This window comes from Microtus ochrogaster, linkage group LG2 (assembly GCF_000317375.1).
Source record: "Microtus ochrogaster isolate Prairie Vole_2 linkage group LG2, MicOch1.0, whole genome shotgun sequence".
Taxonomy (NCBI): domain Eukaryota; kingdom Metazoa; phylum Chordata; class Mammalia; order Rodentia; family Cricetidae; genus Microtus; species Microtus ochrogaster.
In genome coordinates this window covers 6,772,684-6,796,003 of record NC_022028.1, presented here as the reverse complement: position 1 = coordinate 6,796,003, position 23,320 = coordinate 6,772,684, and the positions used below count along the sequence as shown (strand labels likewise).

The following is a 23,320-nucleotide window of genomic DNA, read 5'->3' as shown; positions in this document are numbered from 1 at the left end:
TTGCCTAGAGCAATGAAAGTTCCAGCCTCAACGTCCAGGAAGGCAGCGTTGGCGCCTCCATTTTTTTTTTTTCCTTCCCAGTGGCTCTTCAGGATCTTCAATGGCTCGCACCATGCCAGGCGCGCAGCGCTCCATCCACTGCAGGAAACCTCGAAAGGAAGTGACCTCCTGTCCCTGCCCACCTCGTGGATCTCAGTCAGTCCCTCCCACTGAGCATGCCCGAGTCAAAGCGTCCTGGAAAGAAGGAGGCGGCAGTCTAATCCTGCCTCCCCCAGGCTTGCTGGCGGTCCCCGGGTGTCCTCTGTGCCGGGAAGCTACAGTCCAGGCAGCGTTGAGGTCTCCCGCGCCGGAAAGGCCAGCAGCCACGCGCTGCCAGGCTGCGAGGCGCGGTGGGCGGTTGGCCGGCCGCCGGCTGCTACCAGTCGCGAGTCCCCGAGGCCCTGCGCTGGGCCCTGGCCGAAGGGTCGCCTCTCCAGGCGTCCTTTTCCTTGCGTCGGTGGCCCGGCCTGGCTAGATGGGACTGTCTCCGGACGCGCGGGGTAGCTCTGCGCCAGCCGCAGACATGAGTTCGACTCCAGGGTTGCCCACTCCGGGGGCCTCCCTGGCCCTGCGGGTGTCCTTCGTGGACGTGCATCCCGAGGTGATCCCGGTGCAGCTTTGGGGGTTGGTGGGCCAGCGGCGGGAAGAGTACGTGCGGCTGAGCCGGGAGATCCAGGAGGCCGCAGCCACGCGAGGCCCGTGGGCTCTGGGTGGGGCCTCGGCATCGCCGGGAGAGCTGTGCCTGGTGCAGGTGGGACTTATGTGGCACCGCTGTCGCGTTGTCAGCCGCCAGGCGCAGGACAGCCGCGTCTTCCTGCTGGATGAGGGCCGCACCATTACGGCTGGCGCGGGCTCGCTGGCACCGGGGCGCAGCGAGTTTTTCCACCTGCCCTCGGAGGTGCTGGGCTGTGTGCTGGCCGGCCTGGTGCCCGCGGGCGGCGGTGGCACCGGCGGTGGCGAACCCCAGCACTGGTCCCCCCGGGCCGTGGACTTCCTTAGCAACCTGCAGGGTAAGGAGGTGCATGGACGGGTCCTGGACGTGCTGCTCCTCCATCGCCTGGTGCTGCTGGAGGTGCCCGCTGTGTCTCAGCAGATGAAGGAGCTGGGCCTGGCCAGGCACGTGCCGGACAGTCTCTTCCGCTCGCTGCTCAAACGCTACCTGACTGCAGCTGGGTTGGGCAGCTCTGGAGCTCCAGTTCTCCCTCGAGCCGCCCCCAAACAAGAGCATCCTGGCTTGGATTACTTCTATCCCCAACTGCAGCTGGGAGTGACAGAGCCTGTGGTTGTAACCCAAGTGTGCCATCCCCACCGCATTCACTGCCAACTTCGGAGTCTGTCGCAGGAGATCCACCGCCTCTCGGAGAGCATGGCTCAGGTATATCGGGCTCCCACGGGGACAGAGGATGAGGATTCGGGCAGTGCCACCTGGGAGGAGAGGGAGGAGAGCCCAGACAAGCCGGGGTCTCCATGTGCCTCCTGTGGCTTAGACGGACAGTGGTACCGGGCTCTCTTGCTTGAGACTTTCAGGCCTCAGCGCTGTGCCCAGGTGCTTCACGTCGATTACGGCAGAAAAGAGCTAGTGAGCTGCAGCAGCCTTCGCTACTTGCTGCCCGAGTATTTTCGAATGCCCGTGGTGACTTACCCTTGTGCTCTGTATGGGCTCTGGGACTGTGGGAGAGGCTGGTCCCGGTCCCAAGTAGGTGACTTGAAAGCTCTGATCCTGGGCCAGGCGGTGAATGCGAAGATTGAATTTTACTGCTCCTTCGAGCACATGTATTATGTCACCCTGTACGGGGAAGACGGAATTAACCTCAACAGTGTGTTCGGCGTACAGTCCTGTTGCCTGGCTGACCGATTTCTTCAGAGCCAGGGGATAGAGGAGGAAGAGGAGGAGGAAGCAGAGATGGCCCTCCAGTCTCAGTCCCCTGCCGAGGAGATGGAGGAGGTGGTGTCCCTCCCTTCCTTAAGACACATCAGGCTGAAGATGAACTCCTTCTATGACGCCCAGGTGGAGTTTGTCAAGAGCCCTTCTGAGTTCTGGATTCGCCTGAGAAAGCACAAGAGCACCTTCAGCAAGTTGCTGAAGAGGATGTGCAGCTTCTATTCGTCGGCTAGTAAGCTGGACGGGGTGGTTCTGAAGCCTGAGCCAGATGACCTCTGCTGCGTCAAGTGGAAAGAAAACGGCTACTACCGCGCCATGGTCACCCGGCTAATCAGCAAGAGTGTGGAGGTGTTCTTGGTAGACAGGGGTAATTCGGAGACCATGGACTGGGGTGACGTGAGGATGTTGCTCCCCCAGTTTAGGCAGCTGCCAATATTGGCTCTGAAGTGCTCCTTGGCTGACATCTGGCCTTTGGGGAAAAGTTGGAGCCAGGAGGCGATCTCATTTTTTAAAAAGACAGTGCTCCACAAAGAATTAGTGGTCCACATTCTTGATAAGCAGAATCATCAGTATGTCATAGAGATTCTTGATGAATCCAGAACCGGGGAGGAAAACATCAGCAAAGTCATTGCTCAAGCTGGATACGCCAAGTACCAGGAGTTTGAAACGAAAGGAAACGCCAGACTCAGTGCCCACTCCCCAGGGCACGGTTCAAGTCATTTTATTGCAGAGACCAACAAAATATCTTCTGCCAAAAATGTCGAAGGAGAACAGAAAGCCAAGAAAGACAACAAACCCGTATCTCTTTCTGAAGCTTTGACCGATACAGTAAGCCTTTCGAATGTTCTCACCGGACAGACTGGACAGGACAGAGAGGAGGTAACAACCGATTATTCTCTCCTTACGCTGAATTACCTGAAAACGATGCCAGACTGCTGTGGTAAAGGGGAGCTGGAAGTGGGCAGTACTGTTGAAGTGAAGGTGTCTCACATCGAAACCCCTGGCTCCTTCTGGTGTCAGCTGATGAGGAACGCGCAGGGATTCCAAACCCTGATGTGTGATATTGAGGACTATTGCAAAAGCGAACCGGCTCCCTACAAGGGGGACACACGCGCTTGTCTGGCAATCCGAACAGCAAACGGAAGATGGTCCAGAGCTGTGATTAGTGGCGCGCCGTCTCTGGAGCACGTCAGGGTGGTATTTGTAGACTATGGAGACAAAGATGTGATATCCATGAAGAACATACTCTCCATTAGTGACGCCTTTCTCAAGGTCAGAGCTCAGGCATTTTGGTGCAGTCTTTACAATTTAATTCAGCCAACTGGTGACAACCCCTTTGTTTGGGATGAAAAGGCGGTGAAGGCTTTTAGTGGGTTTATAGATGATGCTTGGCAGAATAACTTAGAATTAAAATGCACACTCTTTGCTTTGGCATCGAGGCACGATGAAGAGTGGTTCAACGTTGTGGACTTGCTAACACCTTTTCAGAGTGCCTGCCATTTTTTAGTAGAAAAGAGCCTTGCTAGGCCAGTGAAACTTCAGAAGCCTCTGGAGCCCTCTGTTCAGCTCCATTCCTACTACTATTCCACACATGACCTAAAAATCGGAAGTGAAGAATTGGTGTACGTGACCCATGTGGAGGACCCTTGGACATTTTATTGCCAACTCGCAAGAAATACGAATATTCTAGAACAATTATCATACAACATTATGCAGCTAAGTAAAGCCTTGCTGGATGTAAAGGCATCCCCCTTGGTCCCTGGAACTTTGTGCCTGGCCAAATATACCGATGGTAACTGGTACAGGGGAGTAATCGAAAAAGAGCCAAACAAAATCTTCTTCGTTGATTTTGGCAACACTTATGTAGCAAGTGACCATCTGCTCCCGATCCCTCGAGATGCCTACGATGTTCTGCTCTTACCCATGCAAGCCATTAAATGTTCATTATCGGACATTCCTACTCATATCCCAGGAGAGGTTACAGCGTGGTTTCAGGAGACGGTTTTAGATAAGTCGCTGAAGGCTTTGGTCGTCGCCAAAGACCTAGACGGACGCCTGATTATAGAGCTCTATGATGAAAGCGTCCAAATTAATGCCACTGTTAACGAGAAGCTAGGGCTCCTTGGTTACCGAAACAGCACAAGAAAAAATGACAGAGAGAATGAAATAATCCTCTGTGTGACCGAAACCCCTGAAGACAGAAGTGAGACCATGAAGTTATCCCCTACAGAGTATCTGAGTAAGCCGGGAGAGAGCAGGTCGCGCAGTAGAGAGAGAATGGGTGAATCATGCAAACCCAAGCTCAGTCCAGCAGGCAAGGAGCTCAGATATTTACAAGGCTCCTCAAAGGCCAATCTAGTCACCTATCAGGACTCTATGGGAAACAGAAATGATGGAGGGTTTCCATTAGGGAGGGAAAAGAAAGAAGATACATTTGGCAACTCACCCACGAGTGCTCCCAAACCAGACTCCACCCTTCCTGAGAGAAGAATGGGAGAACGGGGCAGCAAAGACCTGCCTCCAAAGTTCTGTGAGTTCCCACAAAAGACAATAGCACCTGGTTTAAAGACCTCTGTGTATGTCTCGCACATTAATGACCCTTCAGATTTTTACATCCAGCTGATGGAAGATGAAGCTGAGATCAATCGTCTTTCAGAGAGATTAAATGATGTCAGGACAAGGCCCCCGTGTCACACGGGCCCGCCTTGGCAAAGTGGGGATGTGATATGTGCCATTTTCTCAGAAGATAACTTGTGGTACCGAGCAGTGGTCCTGGAACAACAACCCAATGACCTTCTCTCCATACAGTTTATAGATTATGGCAACATGTCTGTGGTCCACACTAATAAAACGGGTAAGCTTGGCCCCATCGATGCTGTGATCCCAGCACTGTGCCTCCATTGCTCCCTAAGGGGGATTTTGGTACCCGACATGGTGAGCTGTAAGGAGATGGTGAACTACTTTTCCCAAAGGACGGATGAGGTTCAGATAAGATGTGAATTTGTTAAATTCCAAGGCACCTGGGAAGTGATTCTTGCGGATGAGCATGGAATCATAGCTGAAGATATGATTAACAGGTTTCCGTTCAAGGAAAAATCTCAAATGGGACTTACTACCCAAATCATGAAAGGGGACTGTACAAAGTCTACTGCCAAACCTAGCATTGACACGTCAGTGTTTCTTAACTGGTATAATCCCAAAGCCAAGTCGGTAAGAGCCTATGCCACCGTGATAGACGGACCCGAATACTTTTGGTGTCAGTTTGCTGATTCTGAGAAGCTGCAGTATTTAGAAACCGAGGTTCAGAGTGCTGCGAAGCAGCTGGCGGACCGGAAAAGCTGTCTCCAGTGTCCCCAAATCGGAGACCCATGTATTGTGAGGTACAGAGAAGATGGACATTATTACAGAGCCCTCATCACTAACATATGTGAAGATCGCCTTGTATCCGTCAGGCTTGTGGATTTCGGGAACATGGAAGACTGCGTGGACCCGAAAGCACTGTGGAACATCCCGTCTGAGCTTCTATCAGTCCCCATGCAAGCCTTCCCTTGCTGCCTCTCGGGATTCACTGTCTCTGGCGGGGTGTGTCCTCAAGAGGGAAATGATTATTTTTATGAGATAGTGACAGAAGATGTGTTGGAGATAACAATATTGGAGATCAGAAGGGATGTTTGTGCCATCCCCTTAGCAATTGTGGAGCTGAAAAGCAAGGGCGAAAGCATTAATGAAAAGATGAAGAAGTATGCTAAGATGGGCATTCCCAAGAATGACCTGCACTATGAGAAGCATGGCCTAGACAGAAAGGGAGGCTTTGGGCCCACCAGTCCTGACCTTGACCTTAAGAAACCAGGTCATAAAATGGCACCCGAGAAGACATTATATGTGGAAGGCAGGGCAGGTGAGTTCTCGGAGAGAATTGAAAAGGATTTAAACATTGAAACCAAGCCAAGTAAATTCTACGATCGTAGCACCCATAATATTTTCGAAGCTCTGGAAAACTCACGCCAAGGGAAAATGGGTTCTGAGAGGCTGGAAGGTAGCTTGGATTACCATTTTGTGGACAGAGCCAGGTTTGAAGACAGCTACCACGTTTCAGGATTTAACCCAATAATGTCCCACGCGAGTGAGCTGAAGGAGTTAGCGGAACTGAATTCCCTAGAAGTACCGCTCTCCCCCGATGAGGACTGCAAAGAATTCTTAAAATTGGAATCCTTTGAGTTACAGCACTCTCCCATAGGGGAGGAAGAGAAGGAAGAGCTAGGACTAGGGTCTCCGGGGGCACCGCTGTCCCCAGGCTGTGAGGCAGGAGCCGCTCTAGAGCCATTTATGGTACAACTTCCCCTGGACTGTGAGGTGGAGAAGCAGCTAGAACTGGAACTCCCCACGCCCCAGCTCTCTTTGGAGGACAGTATAAGTCCTTTATCAGCAACTGTCAGTCAGGACATCCAGAAGTCCAGGTGTGCCGAGGATGAGAGAGTATCTAGCTGTGTGGCCTCTTCTGATGGCGGCCAGAGCATGCTGCCACTCCACCACCACGAGGAGAGCAGCGATTCCCCCACACACGAGGAAATGAACATATTCGAAGAGGAGTCTCCACAATTTGAAAACAGAGATAACACGGCTGCCTTGGCCCCTCTGTTCTCCGAGGGAGACGCCAGAGACGGGAGTAAGTGCGGGAGCGCTGTACCAGGTGCGTTGATCTCTTTCAACTTGGAGTCTTTCCATGGTTCTTGTTTGTTCTCAAAACATGGAGGGTAGCTATTACATGAGTTACTTAGAATTTTTAAGAAATGTTAAATTCAAGTAACGTACTCAGATTTGCATTTTGCTTGTCTGGATTTTAGAGAGAGAGTCTCTGTCTGTACACCAGACTAACCGCGAACTCCTGCGCCTTCTGGCTCAGCCTCTGGGTGCGGGGCTGACATGTGTGCACCACTGTGCCTCAGGAGGAAGGACATTTTTAAGCATGGAAAACACAGTTGTAAAATCAGTGTGAAATGACAAATTGCTGAATGAAATGACAGAATTCTAGGTTTAAAACTAAAATGACTAAGAGGCTAGGAGTTTGGCAGTCAAGAATATTTACTGCCCCAGGTTTGGTTCCCAGCATCCACCTGGAGGCTCATACCATATTTATCTCTAGTTCCAGGGGATCTGACCCTGCTTTGTGACCTCCACATGCTCCTGCATGCAAACACTGAGGCCCTTACACACAAAATAAATACTTTAAAACCTGTGTCTAAAAAAGGACAATCCCAAGTGAACTGTAAGGAATTAGATGTTAAAATCAAGACAGTAAACGTCTTGCTAAGTTTTAAAAATATGGCCTTCCTTTAGTCAAGGATGCCTCTCAATAAATTCACAGTGGGAGTGACTTTGCCTGTTGCTTTTTTCCTGGACCTAACTGTATCATCTGTTGAGTCTGCCATTCATGTAGAAACCTTTAAACAAAAATTAGATTTAATTTAATCAAGAAAAGCCAACAGTCGGGAGAAATCTCAGAGTGCAATGGATAAATATTAACTGCCTTACTTGCTGTTTTCTTTGCTTCTTAAAAAGATTTTAAGAAAACAACAAAACTCCCACAGTTATTATTAGTTTAAATAATAAGTGCAATCTTCTGGAAAGCCAGGACACATTGTTCACTGCTGGGCCATCTCTCTAGTCCCAGGAAAATAACAACAAAACAGTGAAAGTCACATTAAATGGTTTCCCTTCTTTACTTTCCGTAATCAGCCTTGTGCTTGTCAAATATCTATATTTATATTGGTCAATTTGAACCATGATACAAAAATAGAGAAAGTAACAGTTTAAGGAGAATGAAAATCACACATTCTTACTACCAAGAAATCCTCAGTGTTGACACCATGGTGCAGTCTCCTCTGGCCGTGGCTTAGTCCCTCTCGCAAACAGTTTACAAGTTAGACATCTTATACTGTCATCCAGGGTTGAAGCCTGTGCATTCAGCCCTGAAAGCCCATACAGGGGTAGGCAGCTGGCTCATGGGTCAGTAGTACACAGTGCTCTTGCAGAAGACTCGAGCTCATAACCACCTGTAACTCTAGGTCCAAGAGATCCCTCTTCTGGCCTTTGGGTACCCACACGTGTGCACATATGCACACCCAGATTCAAATATAATTGAAAATCAAATTGTTTAAAAGATGTTCAGAATGGGTGAGAATCTTTGCCAGCTGCATTTCATACAGATGGCTAACATTTGAAATATACAAAGATCTTTAAAAATTAAACATTTAAAACCCACAAAATTCTCTGATCAATAACTTGACCAATTGACTGAGTAGACAATTCTCAAAAGAAGAGACGCGAAATATTTTAACACATTTAACGTCCTTGACCATCATGAAAAAAAAGGCAAATTAAAAGTACTTTGAAATTCCTCGTCCCAGGGCTGTCATCAGGAAAACGAATGACAGCAAATGTTGGCCCAGATGAGATGAACGAGGAGCCTTTCTGCGCCGCTAGTGGGTGTAGAAACTGGTATAGCCACCGTAAAAATTGGTAAGGAGATTTCTCAAAAAGTTAAAAATTGAACTGTAATAAATACATCCATCCCTGGGTATGTATCCAAAGGGCTCCTAAGCCCTCCCAGGTGGTCTTGCTGCCTTGATTAGAGTTTCATGATAAAACACCTTGACCAAAAGCAACTTGGGGAGGGAAGTGCTTGCTTTGTTTTCTAGCTTGTGGTCCCTCATCCAGACCAGTCATGGCCAGAATCTCCAGCCAGGAGCTGGTACAGACGCCACAGATGGGTGCTGCTCCCTGGCTTGCTCCCTATGGCTCGCTCATCCCAGCAGTGGGATGGGCCCGTTGTGACGTCATCAGTCATGAAAATGCACCCCAGGCAGATCTTAGGGAGTCACTGTCTCAGCTGCGAGCCCCTCTTACTCTACATTACTCTAGCTTGTGTTGACATAAAACCAGCCAGCACGCTTGCTTATCCGTGTTATTGCTGCATGACCCACAAAGAGCTGTGAATGAATCATCTGGATGTCCATCAGCAGATGATTCAACAACACAGATGTGGTAAATATACTCCACGGAATCTTATTTAACCACAAAGAAAAGTGAAATCGTGGCATTTGCAGAAAATTGGATGGAACTGGAGATCATTACGTTAGCCATATAGCCCAGATTGGGAAGAAAAATACCTTGTATTCTTTTTTTTCACATGCATATCCAAGACTTTAGTATTCATAGATGTGTATATGGTAGGGTATAGGCCATGAAGCTGGGACACTTTCACTGATAGGGACAGTACCAGCTTTTAGTAGGAATCCTAAGTAGTTAGAGGTCAAATTTAATGATGGTTTTGTGGACATAGTTAATATTATATAGAGTTGGGGCCCCATATACGTACACATGCACACATACATGTATTATTATATATAATATTGTATATTATATAATCGAGGAAAGAGATGTTTAGAAATCTCCTAATATAACACCTTGCACGTACCTGATTAAACAGACGGTAAACTTAGACTAGGAAAGCGCTTCTCTTGCATGTCTCACACTAAGGTGCTAGGCTGTGCACACTGAGTCTTCAATTTGTAAATTGAATTGTATTCAATTTAGCAGTTCAGCTACAGAACACCTACACTCTGAAAGGCTTCTCTGTTGGATCAAAGTGCGTCGTGTGGTCAAGCCTAAAGAACACGTGGTCTAGATGTGAGATTCTGGAACTAGCCGAAGAAGGAACAAGGGTAAGGGAAGGTGAAGGACTTCATTTCGAGCGGTGCGTGCTGTAAGAGCTTTACTGATGTCCCCAGACTGTCTAAGATCCCAGGGCTATTCGTTTATCCCTGCTCATTTCTCCTGGCACCTTGATGAAGTTTGTGAGAATCAAATCTACCTCACTTTTGAATGGCAACACTGGCATTTAGGGATTTAGAGTTTGTTGTGGTATTATTTTGTTTTGTTTTCTGCAATCTGGGAAGCCAGAGAGTCTAAAATTGCTGGCCTCTTCTTTAAATTCCTGGGCCTTGCCTTGACTTACCAAGTCTGAATTTCTGTAGCTGGGGATTCAAGAATATACATTTTTTACACCATTAAGACTGAGAGATGGCTTAGGGACTAAGAGCATTTATGCTCTTGTAGAGGAACCTAGCTGGGTTCCCACAACTCCTGTCAGGCAGCTCACGACCACCTGTAACTCCAGTGCCACTGGAACAAGCGCCCTCTTCTGCCTGTATGTTAGCCATACGTCCCAAAAGAAAAATGCCTTGTATTCTATTTTTCACTTGCATATCCAAGACCTTGATGAATTGGCCCTGCATGTTCGTGGTGCATATAAACACATGCAGGCAGACACACACACACACACACACACACACACACACACACACACAAATCTTAAAATAGGAGAACCACTGTGTAGAATGTACATGAATTTCCTCAAACATTACGCAGGCAACACTCTGCTGAGTGTTTCTGTAGGTTTGTTTATCCCGTTTGTTTTTTGAGACAGGATTTCTCTGTGTAGCCCTGGCTGGCCTCGAATTCGGGCATTTGCCTGCCTCTGCCTCCAAAGTGCTAGGATTAAAGGTGGACACCACCATGTCTGGCTCACCATGGAATTAATTCCAAATTATCTTTAAATATTTCCTTTACCCATTTCCTCTTCTGAGAAACACTCTGCCGTTACTGGGTAGATTTCCCTATAGCTTCAAACTCTACTTCCCCAAAAAAGCTGTATATCTGAGTGTTTGAGCATGCAGAAGCAGACTTTGGGGGGCAGAACTGTATGCATTGCGTTCTATTGTCTTTGCCTGACTGTAGATCTTTTTCCATTATATTTGGAACACTTGAGGTCTAAATTTTAATTTTTATCTCTTAATATACATATTCAACATGTTTATACTAGTGCATTTAAAATAGAGGGTAAATTTTAATATAACCATTTTCTTTTCTTTTGAGGCAATGTCTCATGTTACCCAGGTTGGTCTGAAACTATATGTAGCAAGGGGTTTCCTTGAACATCTAAGTCCCCTGTCTCTACCTCTTGAGCACGACAGGCATGTCGTTACCCCTGGGGGCTGAGTCTAGAGCTCTGCATGCTGGGCAAGCCCCCTACCAACAGGGCCATACTCCCAGCCGCTGATGAAATTGTTTTCACTCTTACAGTTTGTGGAGTTTGCCTGGTTTTGTTACTAAGTGGTCTCTTTCCTTTTGTAGGTTTTGAACCTTTCCAATGGTGAGGAGGAGACAGTAAGCCCTGAGAATGTCTGGAATGGTATCCCCAAGGTAGATAAGAACCCCTCTGAGGTACGACTGTGTAAGCATTAACTAATGCAAGCATTGTTATTCATTTTTCAAGACAGTTAGGCAAGCACTTTTCAAAGCCCCAGTGTTAGGAAAAATGAAGGAGAAAAAAAACTGTATCAACAACAGTTGAGAACATCAGTGCCAAATGTTTCTGGGATTGGAGGTCACGTATCACTTGGGGCAACTAAGCATTCATGGTTTACTCCTTGAATTTTCACTTTGAGGTTAAAGAATGAAAAAGAAAATGAGCCAGGTGGTGGTGTCCATGCCTTTAATCCCAGCACTTGGGAAGGCAGAGGCAGGAGAATCTCTGGGTTTGAGCCCAGCCTGGTCTACAGAGTGTACACAGAGAAACCCTGTCTCACAAAAACAAAGGGAGAAAGGTAGGGAGGGGGGAGGGAGGGACAGGAGGGAAGAAAGAAAGAAAGAAAGAAAGAAAGAAAGAAAGAAAGAAAGAAAGAAAGAAAGAAAGAAAGAAAATAGTATTGATGTCTTATATGGTGTATTTTTTTTTTGTTAAAAAAAATAGGACAAAATTTAAAACGAAGTTGCTGGAGGTAGCTCAGAGCTAAGGTCACCTGCTGCTTTGCAGAGGACCTGAGTTGGGCTCCCAGCTCCCAGGTTGGGCAGCTCCAGAGGATCTGACGCCCTCTTCTGGCCCCAAGGACACCTGCACACATCCACACAGACACGCCCATACACATAAACAAAAGAACTGTTTTTAAAATTTAAATATGAAAAGGTAGCAGCCTCTGCAGTCTGAGAAGCCAAACAGGCTGGAGCTTTGGTTTCCAGCACCATTTACTGCTCACACTGAATTTCAAGTTTCTTTCCCACACGACAAATGCTACAGCCTGGGGCGTCACAGTCTGTGAGGACTATAATGGTGGGCGATTTCCACAGCCTTCGGGATGTGTCCCTGGGTGGGGAAGTTTGTGTGTTTGGATGGCTGCATTTGAATTCTCTGCAGTGCCTGGTCATCATTTCACCTTTGTCGACTGGCTTTTCCCTGGAGAAATGGTTCAAGTTTCCCTACTTCCTTGTGAGCTGGGTCATTCTGGGTAATGTACTGAGCATTCCGAATCTATTAAGACCCGGGTCCTGTACACATCCCCTGGAGAAGGCTGAGGGTTTTGTAGTTTCAGTAGTTGGTTGACAGAGGTTCCTGCTGTAATCGCCATCTGTCTATGGCTCATGGTTCCCATGTCCGTTCAGTTTTCAAGGCCTTTGCCTTGTTGCTCAGGTGTGCTCAGTACTTCAGCTACTGTGGGGGTCATTCTGAAACTTACACAGTGGTAGACAGGTATGAGAACCTCCCAGGCTACTGTGGCCGAGTATAGCACAGGGCTGTTCTGAAACTTAGCCATAGCTCATAGCTGGTGCTAGGGCTAACCAAGCGTGTGCTTTCTCACCCCTGAGAATTCCTCTGTGTTGTATCACCTTTTGGATGCGGAGGGCACACATGCGTGTATATGCATGTGGAGGACAGAGGTCAACCTCATGTTCCCCAGGAGCCATCCCCCCCTGATGGGTCTCTGACTGGTAACTGGGGCTCGCTCTTTGGTTTGGCTGTGTTGACTGGACAGCAAGCTTCAGGTTGCTGCCTATCTCTGCCACTGTCTACAAAGGAATTACAAGCATGCTCTGCCATACCCTGCTTTTTATATGAATGCTGTTGATGGAACTCAGGTCCATAGTGTCTTTCTCTGTCCCCCTAGCCAGCTCCCAATCACTACACAGAGACTTACTGAGACAGCTCAGCCAATAGCTTAGGCTTATTTCTAACTAGTTCCTGGCTTGTTAACTCATCTCCTACATGGCATGGTTCCTCTGTGTCTTCTCATGACTCCGTCCTTCTTCCCAGAATCCTCTATGCTGGGAAATCCTAGCTAGCTATTGGCCATTCAGCTTTTTATTAAATCAATCATAGTGACATAATCGTACACAGGCCGACTCTCAATACAAAGGTAATACAGGTGGGGATGAGGAGTAAATTGCCCACCTCCCGTGTCCCAGTTTTCTTGTCATTGTCTGCCCGGTATTTGCCTGTTTTCCTTGTGTCTAAAAAGGACAACTGTGATGAGTAGAAGAGAGAGGTTAGGGTAGGGAGCCAGCTCACTCCATCCTGGCTGCACTCACTCCAGAAGGCCGGAAGCAAGGTGTGACATACAGGGCCTGCAGCATCTTCGGACTGCGTGGTTGCTAACGTGGTAAGCTTTGCTGTTTACCCCCTTTGTGGACCACAGCAGCCGGTTACAGTTTTACTCCCATTCTTTCCCCTCTGCTTTGCTCTCACTGTGGATTTTGCAGAGTCCACACTCAAACATAGGTATGTAGAATTCTAGTTGGATAAAATGCCTGTAGCAGCCAAAGCAGAGTGGGAGGACCTACTTAGGAATACCTGAATGGGACATTCATAGATACAGTTGCTGATGGCCTTAACTAAGCCAATCAGCAGATACTGAGAAACGACTTAGGAGAAAAGTGGCACCATTGTTTGATTTGGTTACTGATGGGACTTGAATGACCCTCTCTCTGAAGTGGGCAAGCTAGAATAACACCCCTTACACGAGTGTTATGAGTTACCTGTGCATTACTTTATGACACATGAAGCCATTCGTGTCTAGGTGTCTTTCTGATTTCTTTTAAGAATTTTTGTCTGACTTAGTTTTACCACAGAATGTCTTACCAGTAAGCTTCCCTTGCACATAATACTAGTAGTTATTGAAGGGACCAGAATCATTAATAACTCGAGTATCACCATAAATGGAAGCTATTTGAAGAGTGATGGCCCATTTCCCATTTTTTTTTCAAAGCTTGGCTTATAATTTTTCTTTTTTCTTTTTTTTCAGTTTATTTAGAGTTTCAGGCAATGTGTTTTTTTGTTTTTTTTTTTCTTTTTTGTTTTTCTAGACAGGGTTTCTCTGTGGTTTTGGAGCCTGTCCTGGAACTAGCTCTTGTAGACCAGGCTGGTCTCAAACTCACAGAGATCCGCCTGCCTCTGCCTCCCGAGTGCTGGGATTAAAGACGTGCACCACCACCACCCGGCAGGCAATGTGTTTTGATCATATTCACCTCCCCTCCCCTAGCTCTTTCCAGTCCACTCCCCTCCCCCACCCACCCAATCTTGAACCCCCTTCCCCAGCTCTTCCCAGATTCACTCCCCTCTCCCACCAACCCAACTTTGAACCCCTCCTTCCCCAGCTCTTTCCAGATTCACTCCCCTCCCCTCAACCTTGAATCCTTTGTTTTCTACCCTTTGAGATGAATTTGTGCTGCCCAGGCTTTGAGTGTGCAGTTTTGCACTGGGGCAGAGTTGACTTAGCAGACGATTGGCTCCAGAGAAAACTGTCGCCTCTTCTCCCAATTGCCAGTGTCCCCATGGCTAGGGGTGGGATTTAAGGCTCAACACCCATCTCTGTGCTGGGCTTTGTCAAACTTGGGTTTGCGTAGGACTTGTGCATGCTGTCTTAAGATTCTGTGTGCGCATCTGCCCTGCTATTGCCCCTGACTCTTACTGCTCCCTTCTGCAGTGATCTGAGTTTGGAGTGCAGCGGGTACAGTGTGAATGTTCCCATTAGGGCCAAGTACACTGCATCTTCCCAGGCTGGCCCTGAGCTCCCTATGTGGAGGATGACCTTGAACTTCTGACCCTTCTGTCTCCCTCCCCCCAAGTGCTGGGACTATAGGTGCCCATTAGCACACCCATTTGCACAAACACCTTCTCCTTCTGTCATCAGACAAAGCCACCAGGGTTGGGAGAGCATACATCCATGAACGGAACTTTCCTGCCTGTGTGGAATGTTCCCACAGAGATAGGACTGGGAGAGAGAGCTTGGCAAACAGAGGCGTGTTTATGATCCCGGTGCCTGGCTCTGAAACCAAACCATGACCACTCATCAGGAATTTCTCGTCATCCGTGGTGAGGTTCTGACTCTAAACTACTCTGTGCTTACAACTTTAATAACAATAATAACTCAGAGGTTCCATTTGCTAGGCCGCATTCCAAACAGTGGAGAAGGAGCTTTCCTTCGTGTCGTCGGTTGACACCGCCGTCAAAGGTAACCTGTCTGTCTAAAGCCACAACCCCTTTGTCAGCCAGAATGCCCAAGACTTGCAGACAGCATTAGCTATAATCTCTCAGCATCTGTGGGTGTCAGCGGAACCAGGTGGCGGTGGGGGTAGGGGCGGGATGGGATGATAGAATGTTTAAATGTGGTTGATGGGGTCAATAAGAAGACTTGTTAAGATGTCCGAGGGGGGAAGGCCGGGGGGGGGGGAAGATGTCCGGGGGAATTTTGTTGGTGTTTCGAATATGTCTTAGAAGCTAACTTCTGTACTTGACAAGTTAACATTTTAAAAAGTGAGGAATGTTTTTCTCGGGACAAGCAAGATGGCTGGCATCAGGGAGCAGGGGAGGGCACTTGAGCTCAAACCTAAGGACCCACGTGGTGAAAGGAGAAACGTCATCTGCAGATTGTCCTCTGACCTCCATGTGCATGGGTTGTACACCCGTGGGCTGTGCACGTACCTAGCCATTCTCCATATCCCGCAAAACAACACATAGAACTTAAAAGTTAGGTGCTTGCTCAGAGTTACTTAAGTATTGAATTTATCTGTCTGTCAGTCTTTGGGATTTCTTTCTGGACATTAGCTTATCTCCATGACAAGATTCGGTTTGTTGACTACTCCCAGAACTTCACATTTCTTTTTCACAAACAGTACCTGGGTGGGTGGCCATGTGGCTCAGTGGGTATAGCAGCCCAGTGCCAAGCCCTGCTGACCTGCGGTCTGTCCCTGGATCCCACGTGATGTGTTCCAGTTTGCTTTCCATTGTGCTGATGAACTGCATGACCAAAAGCAACTTAGAGGAGGGTGTTTATCCGGGACAGTGCAGTCACAGTCCATCCATCACTGAGGAAATTCAGGGCAAGAACTCGGGCAGGAGAGGACGCAGAAACCATGGAGGGATGCTGCTTGCTGGCTTGCTCTCCCGTTCGTCATCAGCTACTTTCCTTAGGCCTCCCAGGACCACCTACCCAGGGCTGGCACCACCCACAGTCAGCAGTAGGTTCTCCCACGTGGAAAAGTCCCACAGACTTGCCTAAAGGCCAGTTTTCCAGAGGGATTTTCTCAATTTTAAGTTCCTTTTTCCTCGTTGACCCTAACTTGTGTGAACTTCAAAAACAACAACAACAACAAAAAAAAAACCTGCCTAACCAGTACATGGTGTAAGAAAGAACTGACTCCTGCCAAGTTGTCTCTGCTTCCACACATTCCCATGCATGTATGCGCGAGTGCACGCGTGTGCGCACGCGTGCACACACGCACACACGCACACACACACACACACACACACACACACACACGGTAAAGTAAAAACAGACCAGGTCAGCATGCTGGTTCTTAGAATCACAGCACATTCAGAAGGAAATGGGCCCCTTGTGACCGTAGTGGGATGTGGGAGAGCCAGGCTAATCCACAAACTGATCCGTCACCTTGTATGCCCTCCTCATTCTAGAAAGAGAGGAAGTGAGCTAATTTCATCATGTCTTAAGTAAGTGTTGGGACTAGGCACAGAGAGCCGGAGTATTAGAAAGAAAACACCTTACTTCTTTATAATGATTCTGGGTACCCCTTAGGCCATCCTTCTTCCTTCCTGCCCTGTTGTCTGGATGCTTTCTTGACTCAGACCTTTCTTCTGTTTCAGAGGAGTGTGGAGGTGATGCTGATACAACTCTGAATATATAGACCTGCCAGTCAGAGGCTGCCTTTTACAAGTCACACGGTACCCAGACCAAACGTAAAGCGTGTGACCCCTGGAAGCTGTCCTTAAGGACTGATCTGTGATGGAAACTATAGGTGTCGGGTTGGCGAAGCAGCCGGTTCACTGTTCTTTAGAGGCATCCGGGCTTGCCTTGCAGCCTGTAGTCTTTCTTCTCAGCCAGGATAATTTATTTTGCCAAACAATTTGATAACACATTACTATATTCATAAAAATGGTATGTTTTCAATAGATTGTTTATATTAAAATAGAAAATTCTAGGTTCGTGATAAGAATTGACAGGATGCTACCAGGCAGCCTGGCTGTTAGCCAAATCTACAGAACCACTGTTTTGATTTTGAAACTTTGTCCCATTGGTCTTAATAGGTAGCTGCTTTTCTGTTTCAACTGTGTGCACAAATGCAACAGGAGCTTTGAATAAAGGTTATCCTGAAAGCTGGGACAGTCTCCTTTGATTTTCTATCTCTCCTCTGTAACAGAGGCATGGATAAGCTTGGTTACTTAGTTCTGATCTGGTGGTGCACACCTTTAACCCCAGCACTCGAGAGCAGAGGCAGTCCCTCTCGTGAAACCGAGGACAGCCAGGGATGCATAGTGAGACCCTGTCAATAAAGAAGGAAGGAAGGAAGGAAGGAAGGAAGGAAGGAAGGAAGGAAGGAAGGAAGGAGAAAGAAAAGAAAAATTTTACCTGTGAGTCACGCAGCTGGTGCTTTTAAGATTCCATTTCTTTTAAGACTTGTGTGTAGACGCTTGCCTGCACGGGCACCCATGTGCAGACCAGGATCCAGGGGCTGGAACTCAGGCCATCAAGAGTGAGAGCAGCCCCTTTCCCAACTGAAACCTCTCCCTGGCCTCTCAGCTGGTTCCCTAAAGGCAATTCCCCATTTTCACGATGAATTCCGGGGTGCAGGCTGTGCAGGTTTCACAGAGGAAAACAACTGAAGCTTTTTAGAAATTATTTGCCCGTGGCCAGTTGAAAAATGTGAAGGGCTTGACGAAAACCGGATCCATCTCATTTCCAAGCTCATACTTTGAAAACTGGTGTCCACGGGGCCGTGCTATGGAAAGCGTCCAGAGCCACACTTTCCCCAAACACTTGAAATGTGAGCTGAGAAGGCCGTGTATTGCCCTTAAACTTTGCTCTTTACCCATGCCGTGGCTGTAAAACCTTCTGGAAGAATTAAAATTGGGCAGAAGAATCTGGGGAGATGGCTCAGTTAGTTAAGAGCACTGGCTGCTCCTTCAAAGGGCACTTGGTTGGTTCCCAGTACCCACACTGCTGCCCACAAGCCTGTTAACTCCAGTCTAGGGGAATCCAGTGCCCTCTTCTGGCCTCTGTGGGCACTGCATGCACATGGTGCAGGGACTTACGGGCAGGCAAAAGCACTCATGTACACAAAAGTAAATCTTTTACAATTTTTTCCTTAAAGATTAGATACAAAAATATTACACACAACATGAATGGCTCTTGAGATGTGTAAAGCACTGTTCATTCCTCTGGGAAATGCCCGTGTGCTAGTTCATGTTCTAAACTGTAGCTCGTGGGATGCTTTCCAATCAATTTTCTCTTTTGAGCATCTGCACAAACCACAAACTGTTTTTTTAAAAAAAAGATTCTTGAATAAAAATTCCTTTCAGCCACAGCACTTAGCCATATCTCAAAGTACACCCAATGCAAACCATTAGAGAGTGTATGTCTAAAAATACTGGCCCCTGCTGTCCCACGGGAACAGCGAGAATTAAGCACCTTGAAAACAGGGCATCGTGACACAGGTCTTTACACTCAGCACTCCGGAGGCAAAGGCAGGCAGACCTGAGTTCAAAGCAAGCCCGGTCCACAGGGTGAGTTCCAGGCTAGCCGGGGCTACGCAGTGAGACCCTGCCTTGAAAACGCAAAAGCATCTTCATCAACAACACATGGGTATTGTTTCAGTAAGCGCGAGTGGAGAGGGAGATGCATTACAGAACGAGGAAGAGGCAGACAGATGGCTCGGCAGGTAAGATGCAAGAACGCAGACTGTTCTTCCAGAGGACTAGAGGTCGGTTCTCAGCATCAGTGTGAGACAACTTATAACTGTAACTTCAGTTCCAGGAAAGGCGGTGTCCTCTTCTGGGCTCTACCAGCACCTGCACAAGTGGCAGGCGTGTGTGTGTGTGCATGCGTGCGTGCACACACAGAGGAGAGAGAGTTAGTACAGACTGAAAAACATGGCTTGTTCTTAAGATAAATGCAATAGATAGTTTGGCTGACATAGAGAAATATTATAAATTACCAAGAGGGCGAGAAGACACATTATGGCCAGATTACAAAAGCCTTCAGTTTTGTGTTCAGGAATTTTATCTATCTAAAGACTTTACATGGCTACTGGTGAGATGTCTTCGGACATCCACATGTGTGTAATGACATGTGCACCTGCAGGCAATGCACACATGAACACCATGCATGCAGCACTCCACACGCACACGCATAGCGCACATAACTTTCGCTTAGCTGTTAATCATCCCACATTATGTCATAGAAATTAAAACATCCCAGGTTAGCTGAGAAGTTTGAACATTTCCTTTGTGCCCTTCACAGTCTTTGGGTAAACAGCTACTGTTGGGGGTGAGGGGGAATGGGATTCCTGGCCTGCCTCACACAGCCTAATACCGCAGCATCTCCATTTAGTAAACAGAGACTAAAGTACTGAAAACCTAAAATACCAACTCTATTGCCCCTGCCCCCAGATATTCTAAAAAACCCCACCCATGTCACATCTCACCAGCAGCTGAAACTGGACAACATCGCCAAGCCTGCATCAGGACAATGGCTTTACCTGAGGTTTCTTACCTCAGCCAAAAGTCAGAGAAACGCTACCAGATTCCATGCAGACGCTATGTGGCTCAAACTCAACGCTGCTGCTCAGAACAGAAAACCAAAGACAGGATGATCCGTTTTTATTGTAAGTTTGGGAATCTTGATTTTCACCGCCATCGTCCCATCAATAGACCTTTCTGAAACTATACTAGGAAAGCAGATTCTCATTGGACACAAAGACCACCAGCTGTGGAAAATTAAGATTTAGACGGGTAATGGTTTTCATATGCTCTTCATTGTATTCTTTACGTTTACATGGGAAAAAATCTTAGTGTAGGCATTCATCATTATTCTACAGTACAGCGTACATTAAAAAAATGGTTATTTGGATAAATACAATAAGGTCTCTATCTCTTCCATTCTCTCTCTCGTTCTCTCTCTTATTGCCACTCTGAATTTCACAAATAGATTGTGTAGCCAGCTCTTCTAATTCTGGGCGTGTGATTCTGGAGAGTGTTGCAGAGCCAGGGACTGGGCGACGACACTCGAGGGTGGCCCGCGGATCAGATTCTTGTCATGTCCTTCCACCAGAGGGTCCCACTGATTGAAGTCTTTATGAAGTCCTATATAAATAAATAAATATATATATAAAACACACTGTCGAGACTCTTAAACAGTTGGGTGCCGCTAGGTGGCGCCATCAAACCACCAGTTACAGAACCATTACAGTGAGACCAGAACACTGGGTAGCCAGGAGTTCTGTCTGAGGTCACCAGGTTGCATTAGCATATGCAGAATCTCCAGAGAGGCTGAGAGAAAAGCAAGTGGCTCTCAGTGTCCCTGACATGAAAATTCACCCCACGTTCCACAGAAGGAACGTTAGGTTCAACAAGAATACATACCTATATCTATATAGATATAGATACATATATTAATGCATATATACACTAAAGATAATATACACATATTAAAGAATGCAAGGCACCATAATTCACTTTTTTGAAGTGTTCCTTTTTAAATTAATTTACTGCTTTGTCTACTAAAAAACCAAAAGGAAAAGCTATAATAAGACTAAGACAAGGAATACAAAATGGTTTTGTCCTGAGAACCAAGCGACTTGAGTCACAGAGGAAGGCCGTCTCTTACCTAAATGCTTCTGTAGGAAAGCTAACGAGGCTTTTTCGGTGAGGTCCATGGCCACTCGAGAGTCTATTTCTCCTTTTAATGTCAGCTTGTTCCCAATTATTTTGCCAGTTACAAAAGTAAAGTCGGCAAAATTCTGGTGCACTGAGCCCCTAAAAGAGAAAGATACCTATAATTCCTGTTACTTGAAAAAAAAAATTTGTACAAAAGTGATTCTGGCCCAGCTAGACAATTCTCTGCAAAACAATGAAACAGAATGTGGAATCTGGCCATTTTTGATATACATGAGGGTCAAAAGGTGTCCATTTAAGGATCCTGAAATACAATACCTCTTCCTGCTAGGGGGAAACATTGTGCCCTAGTTTATATTTCTTGCTCTGATAGACACCATGACCAAAAGCAACTTGGGGAGAAAATGGTTTAGCTCACTTCCAGATTATATACAGTCCTTCATTGGGGGAAGTCAAGGCAAGAACAAGGCAGGAACCCAGAGGCAGGAAATGAGAGACTGTGAAGGGGTGCTGCCTACTGGCTTGTTCCCCATAGCTTGCTCAGCCTGCTTTCTTATAGAACCCAGGACCCAGTCAGGTGTGGCACGCTCCTAGGTGGGCGGGGCCCTCCCACATCAGTCATTAGAAAATGCCCCCAAAGACAAGTCCACAGGCCAGGCTGATGGAGGTTGAGGCTCCCTCTTCCCAAATGATTCCAGTTTGTATAAAGTTGGCAAAAACTAACTGGCTCAACCTGCGTCTTAATTTTAGAAAAAAATTACAGTCTTCCGTTGACCAGAAAAACTTCCGAGAAGATGGAACGTAGTATGTGTTCAAAGAGTCGTCAGCTCATACAGAGCCTACCACACCTACCCCTGTCCCTTAGCATAGTATTATTTAATGCCGGGCAGAACAGCGAGGATTCGAGATTTTAGAACAGTTCCTGTATTTCATTGTGAGCAGCTTACACCACTTACACGGCGGCTCTCTAATTTACCAGCCGCAGATTGCGGTAGCCAGGTCAGTCATTCCGAGGGTTTGTGTCTTCATTTTCTACTCTGAAACCTCAGATACTTCTTGTGTCTGTGGCACTTTCGTGTTTTCTCCACACTTGTGCCTTCCCTTGCCACCCGACATCCTGGCTCGCCACTCTCCTCCCTCTACTATCGGCATTCCTTGAGAGCCTCTCCTCCCTCTACTATCGGCATTCCTTGAGAGCCTGTTCCGAGAGCAGCTCTTCCCTCTCCAATCCCATCTAGTTACAAGAGGTGTCGTGAGCCACTTGTCTTGGGTGCCGGGAACCAAAGTCTGGTGCCCAGCAGCAGCACGTGTCCTCCATTACTGAGCCATCTCCAGTCCAGGGCTCACACAGAGAAAGGAAGATAAAGATTAAGAGGTGAGTCCAGAAAGGAGGTAGGGAGAAATCGCAGCAGGCACAGGTGAAGACCCTCCAATTGCAAGACAGCATGGGATAGGGGCCCCAGCCTGTGTAAGATGGATACAGGGAGCTGGGCAACAAGCGTTCCCCCACCTCTGCTTCCAGACTGCAGATGGAGGCGGCGTCCGAGGGTTGAGTGCTCTGTTAGTCTTCCGGTTACGAATCAGAGACTCCAACATACAAATGCATTAACATAAAGTTTTAAACTGCCTGTGCCTCAACGTCTGTCTAAACTCTCAGTTCTACAGGACCCACTGTAGGGCCACTTCTCCCAACAACGGGTTTCAGCTGGAAATGACTCCGCCCATTCATTAACCCAGTGGGGGATAGGGATGATGCCCTCCAGTTTCCCTAATGCGGGAGGGGCAGGAGCAAGTGAAAGCAAAGATAGAGCCATCCCTGGGTTTTGTTTGTTTGTTTCTCTTTTTTCGGTCCTGTCCACCTATGAAAAGTTTATGAATTAGAATAATGAAACCTTTCTTTGAGACAATGTCTTTATAGCCCAAGGTAGACTCGAACTCACGGTCCTCCTACCTCAGTTTCCCAAGTGCTGGAACAACATTTGAAAAATACAGGAAGCCTAATGCATTATAATAAAAATAATATATGTGGGTCTGGGAGTGGTGGTGTGTTTGATCCCAGAACTCAGGAGGCAGGTAGATCTCTATGAGTCGAGGCCAGCCAGGGCTAAGATAAGACAGAGTAAGAGCCTGTCTAGAAACAAAAACAAATCTCAGTTGTCACCATTATATGATGTGGAATCACCCAGAGACAGACCCCATGTATATACTGTGGAATCCCTGACAGACAGACCCCATGTATATACTGTGGAATCACCGACAGACAGACCCCACGTTTACACTGTGGAATCACAGAGAGACAGACCCCATGTATATACTGTGTGATCACCGCCAGACAGACCCCATGTATATACTGTGGGATCCCCGACAGACAGACCCCA

General features: G+C 47.3%; 2 protein-coding genes across 6 annotated transcripts in view; one reads left to right on the top strand and one right to left on the bottom strand.

The window, feature by feature from the left end:
* The first annotated feature begins 562 nt into the window (after positions 1–562).
* Positions 563–17,310, top strand: Tdrd6 (tudor domain containing 6). 5 transcript variants are annotated; one of them, XM_026785782.1, is made up of 7 exons: positions 563–2,153; positions 2,261–2,263; positions 2,736–6,611; positions 9,521–9,645; positions 11,117–11,206; positions 15,204–15,267; positions 16,899–17,236. In XM_026785782.1, exons 1-7 carry the CDS (start codon positions 563–565, stop codon positions 16,955–16,957), a joined length of 5,808 nt encoding a protein of 1,935 aa, XP_026641583.1. In that variant the 3' UTR covers positions 16,958–17,236. The 5 variants fall into 5 exon arrangements, with proteins under 5 accessions (XP_026641583.1, XP_005359857.1, XP_005359855.1 ...); XM_005359800.2 differs by adding an exon at positions 16,081–16,083 and having other exon boundaries at positions 563–6,611; positions 9,518–9,645; positions 16,899–16,957; XM_005359798.2 differs by having other exon boundaries at positions 563–6,611; positions 9,518–9,645; positions 16,917–17,310.
* Positions 17,311–19,914: 2,604 nt separating this feature from the next.
* Positions 19,915–23,320, bottom strand: part of Pla2g7 (phospholipase A2 group VII) — a 46,138-nt gene continuing 42,732 nt past the window's right edge. The window contains exons 11-12 of the mRNA XM_005359797.3: positions 20,935–21,083; positions 19,915–20,411 (exon numbers count right to left, since the gene is read on the bottom strand). Of these exons, the coding sequence (XP_005359854.1) occupies positions 20,275–20,411; positions 20,935–21,083 (286 nt within the window). The 3' untranslated portion in view covers positions 19,915–20,274. The remainder of the gene's footprint in view (positions 20,412–20,934; positions 21,084–23,320) is intronic.

What these genes read in the sequence shown, in the direction of transcription:
- Tdrd6 (XM_005359800.2), top strand. Translation starts at nt 563, where the DNA reads ATGAGTTCGACTCCAGGGTTGCCCACTCCGGGGGCCTCCCTGGCCCTG. An exon ending in TAGCCGAAGAAGGAACAAGG is followed by an intron (nt 9,646 to 11,116) that starts GTAAGGGAAGGT and finishes TTCCTTTTGTAG; the next exon opens with GTTTTGAACCTTTCCAATGG. An exon ending in TAGATAAGAACCCCTCTGAG is followed by an intron (nt 11,207 to 15,203) that starts GTACGACTGTGT and finishes TCCATTTGCTAG; the next exon opens with GCCGCATTCCAAACAGTGGA.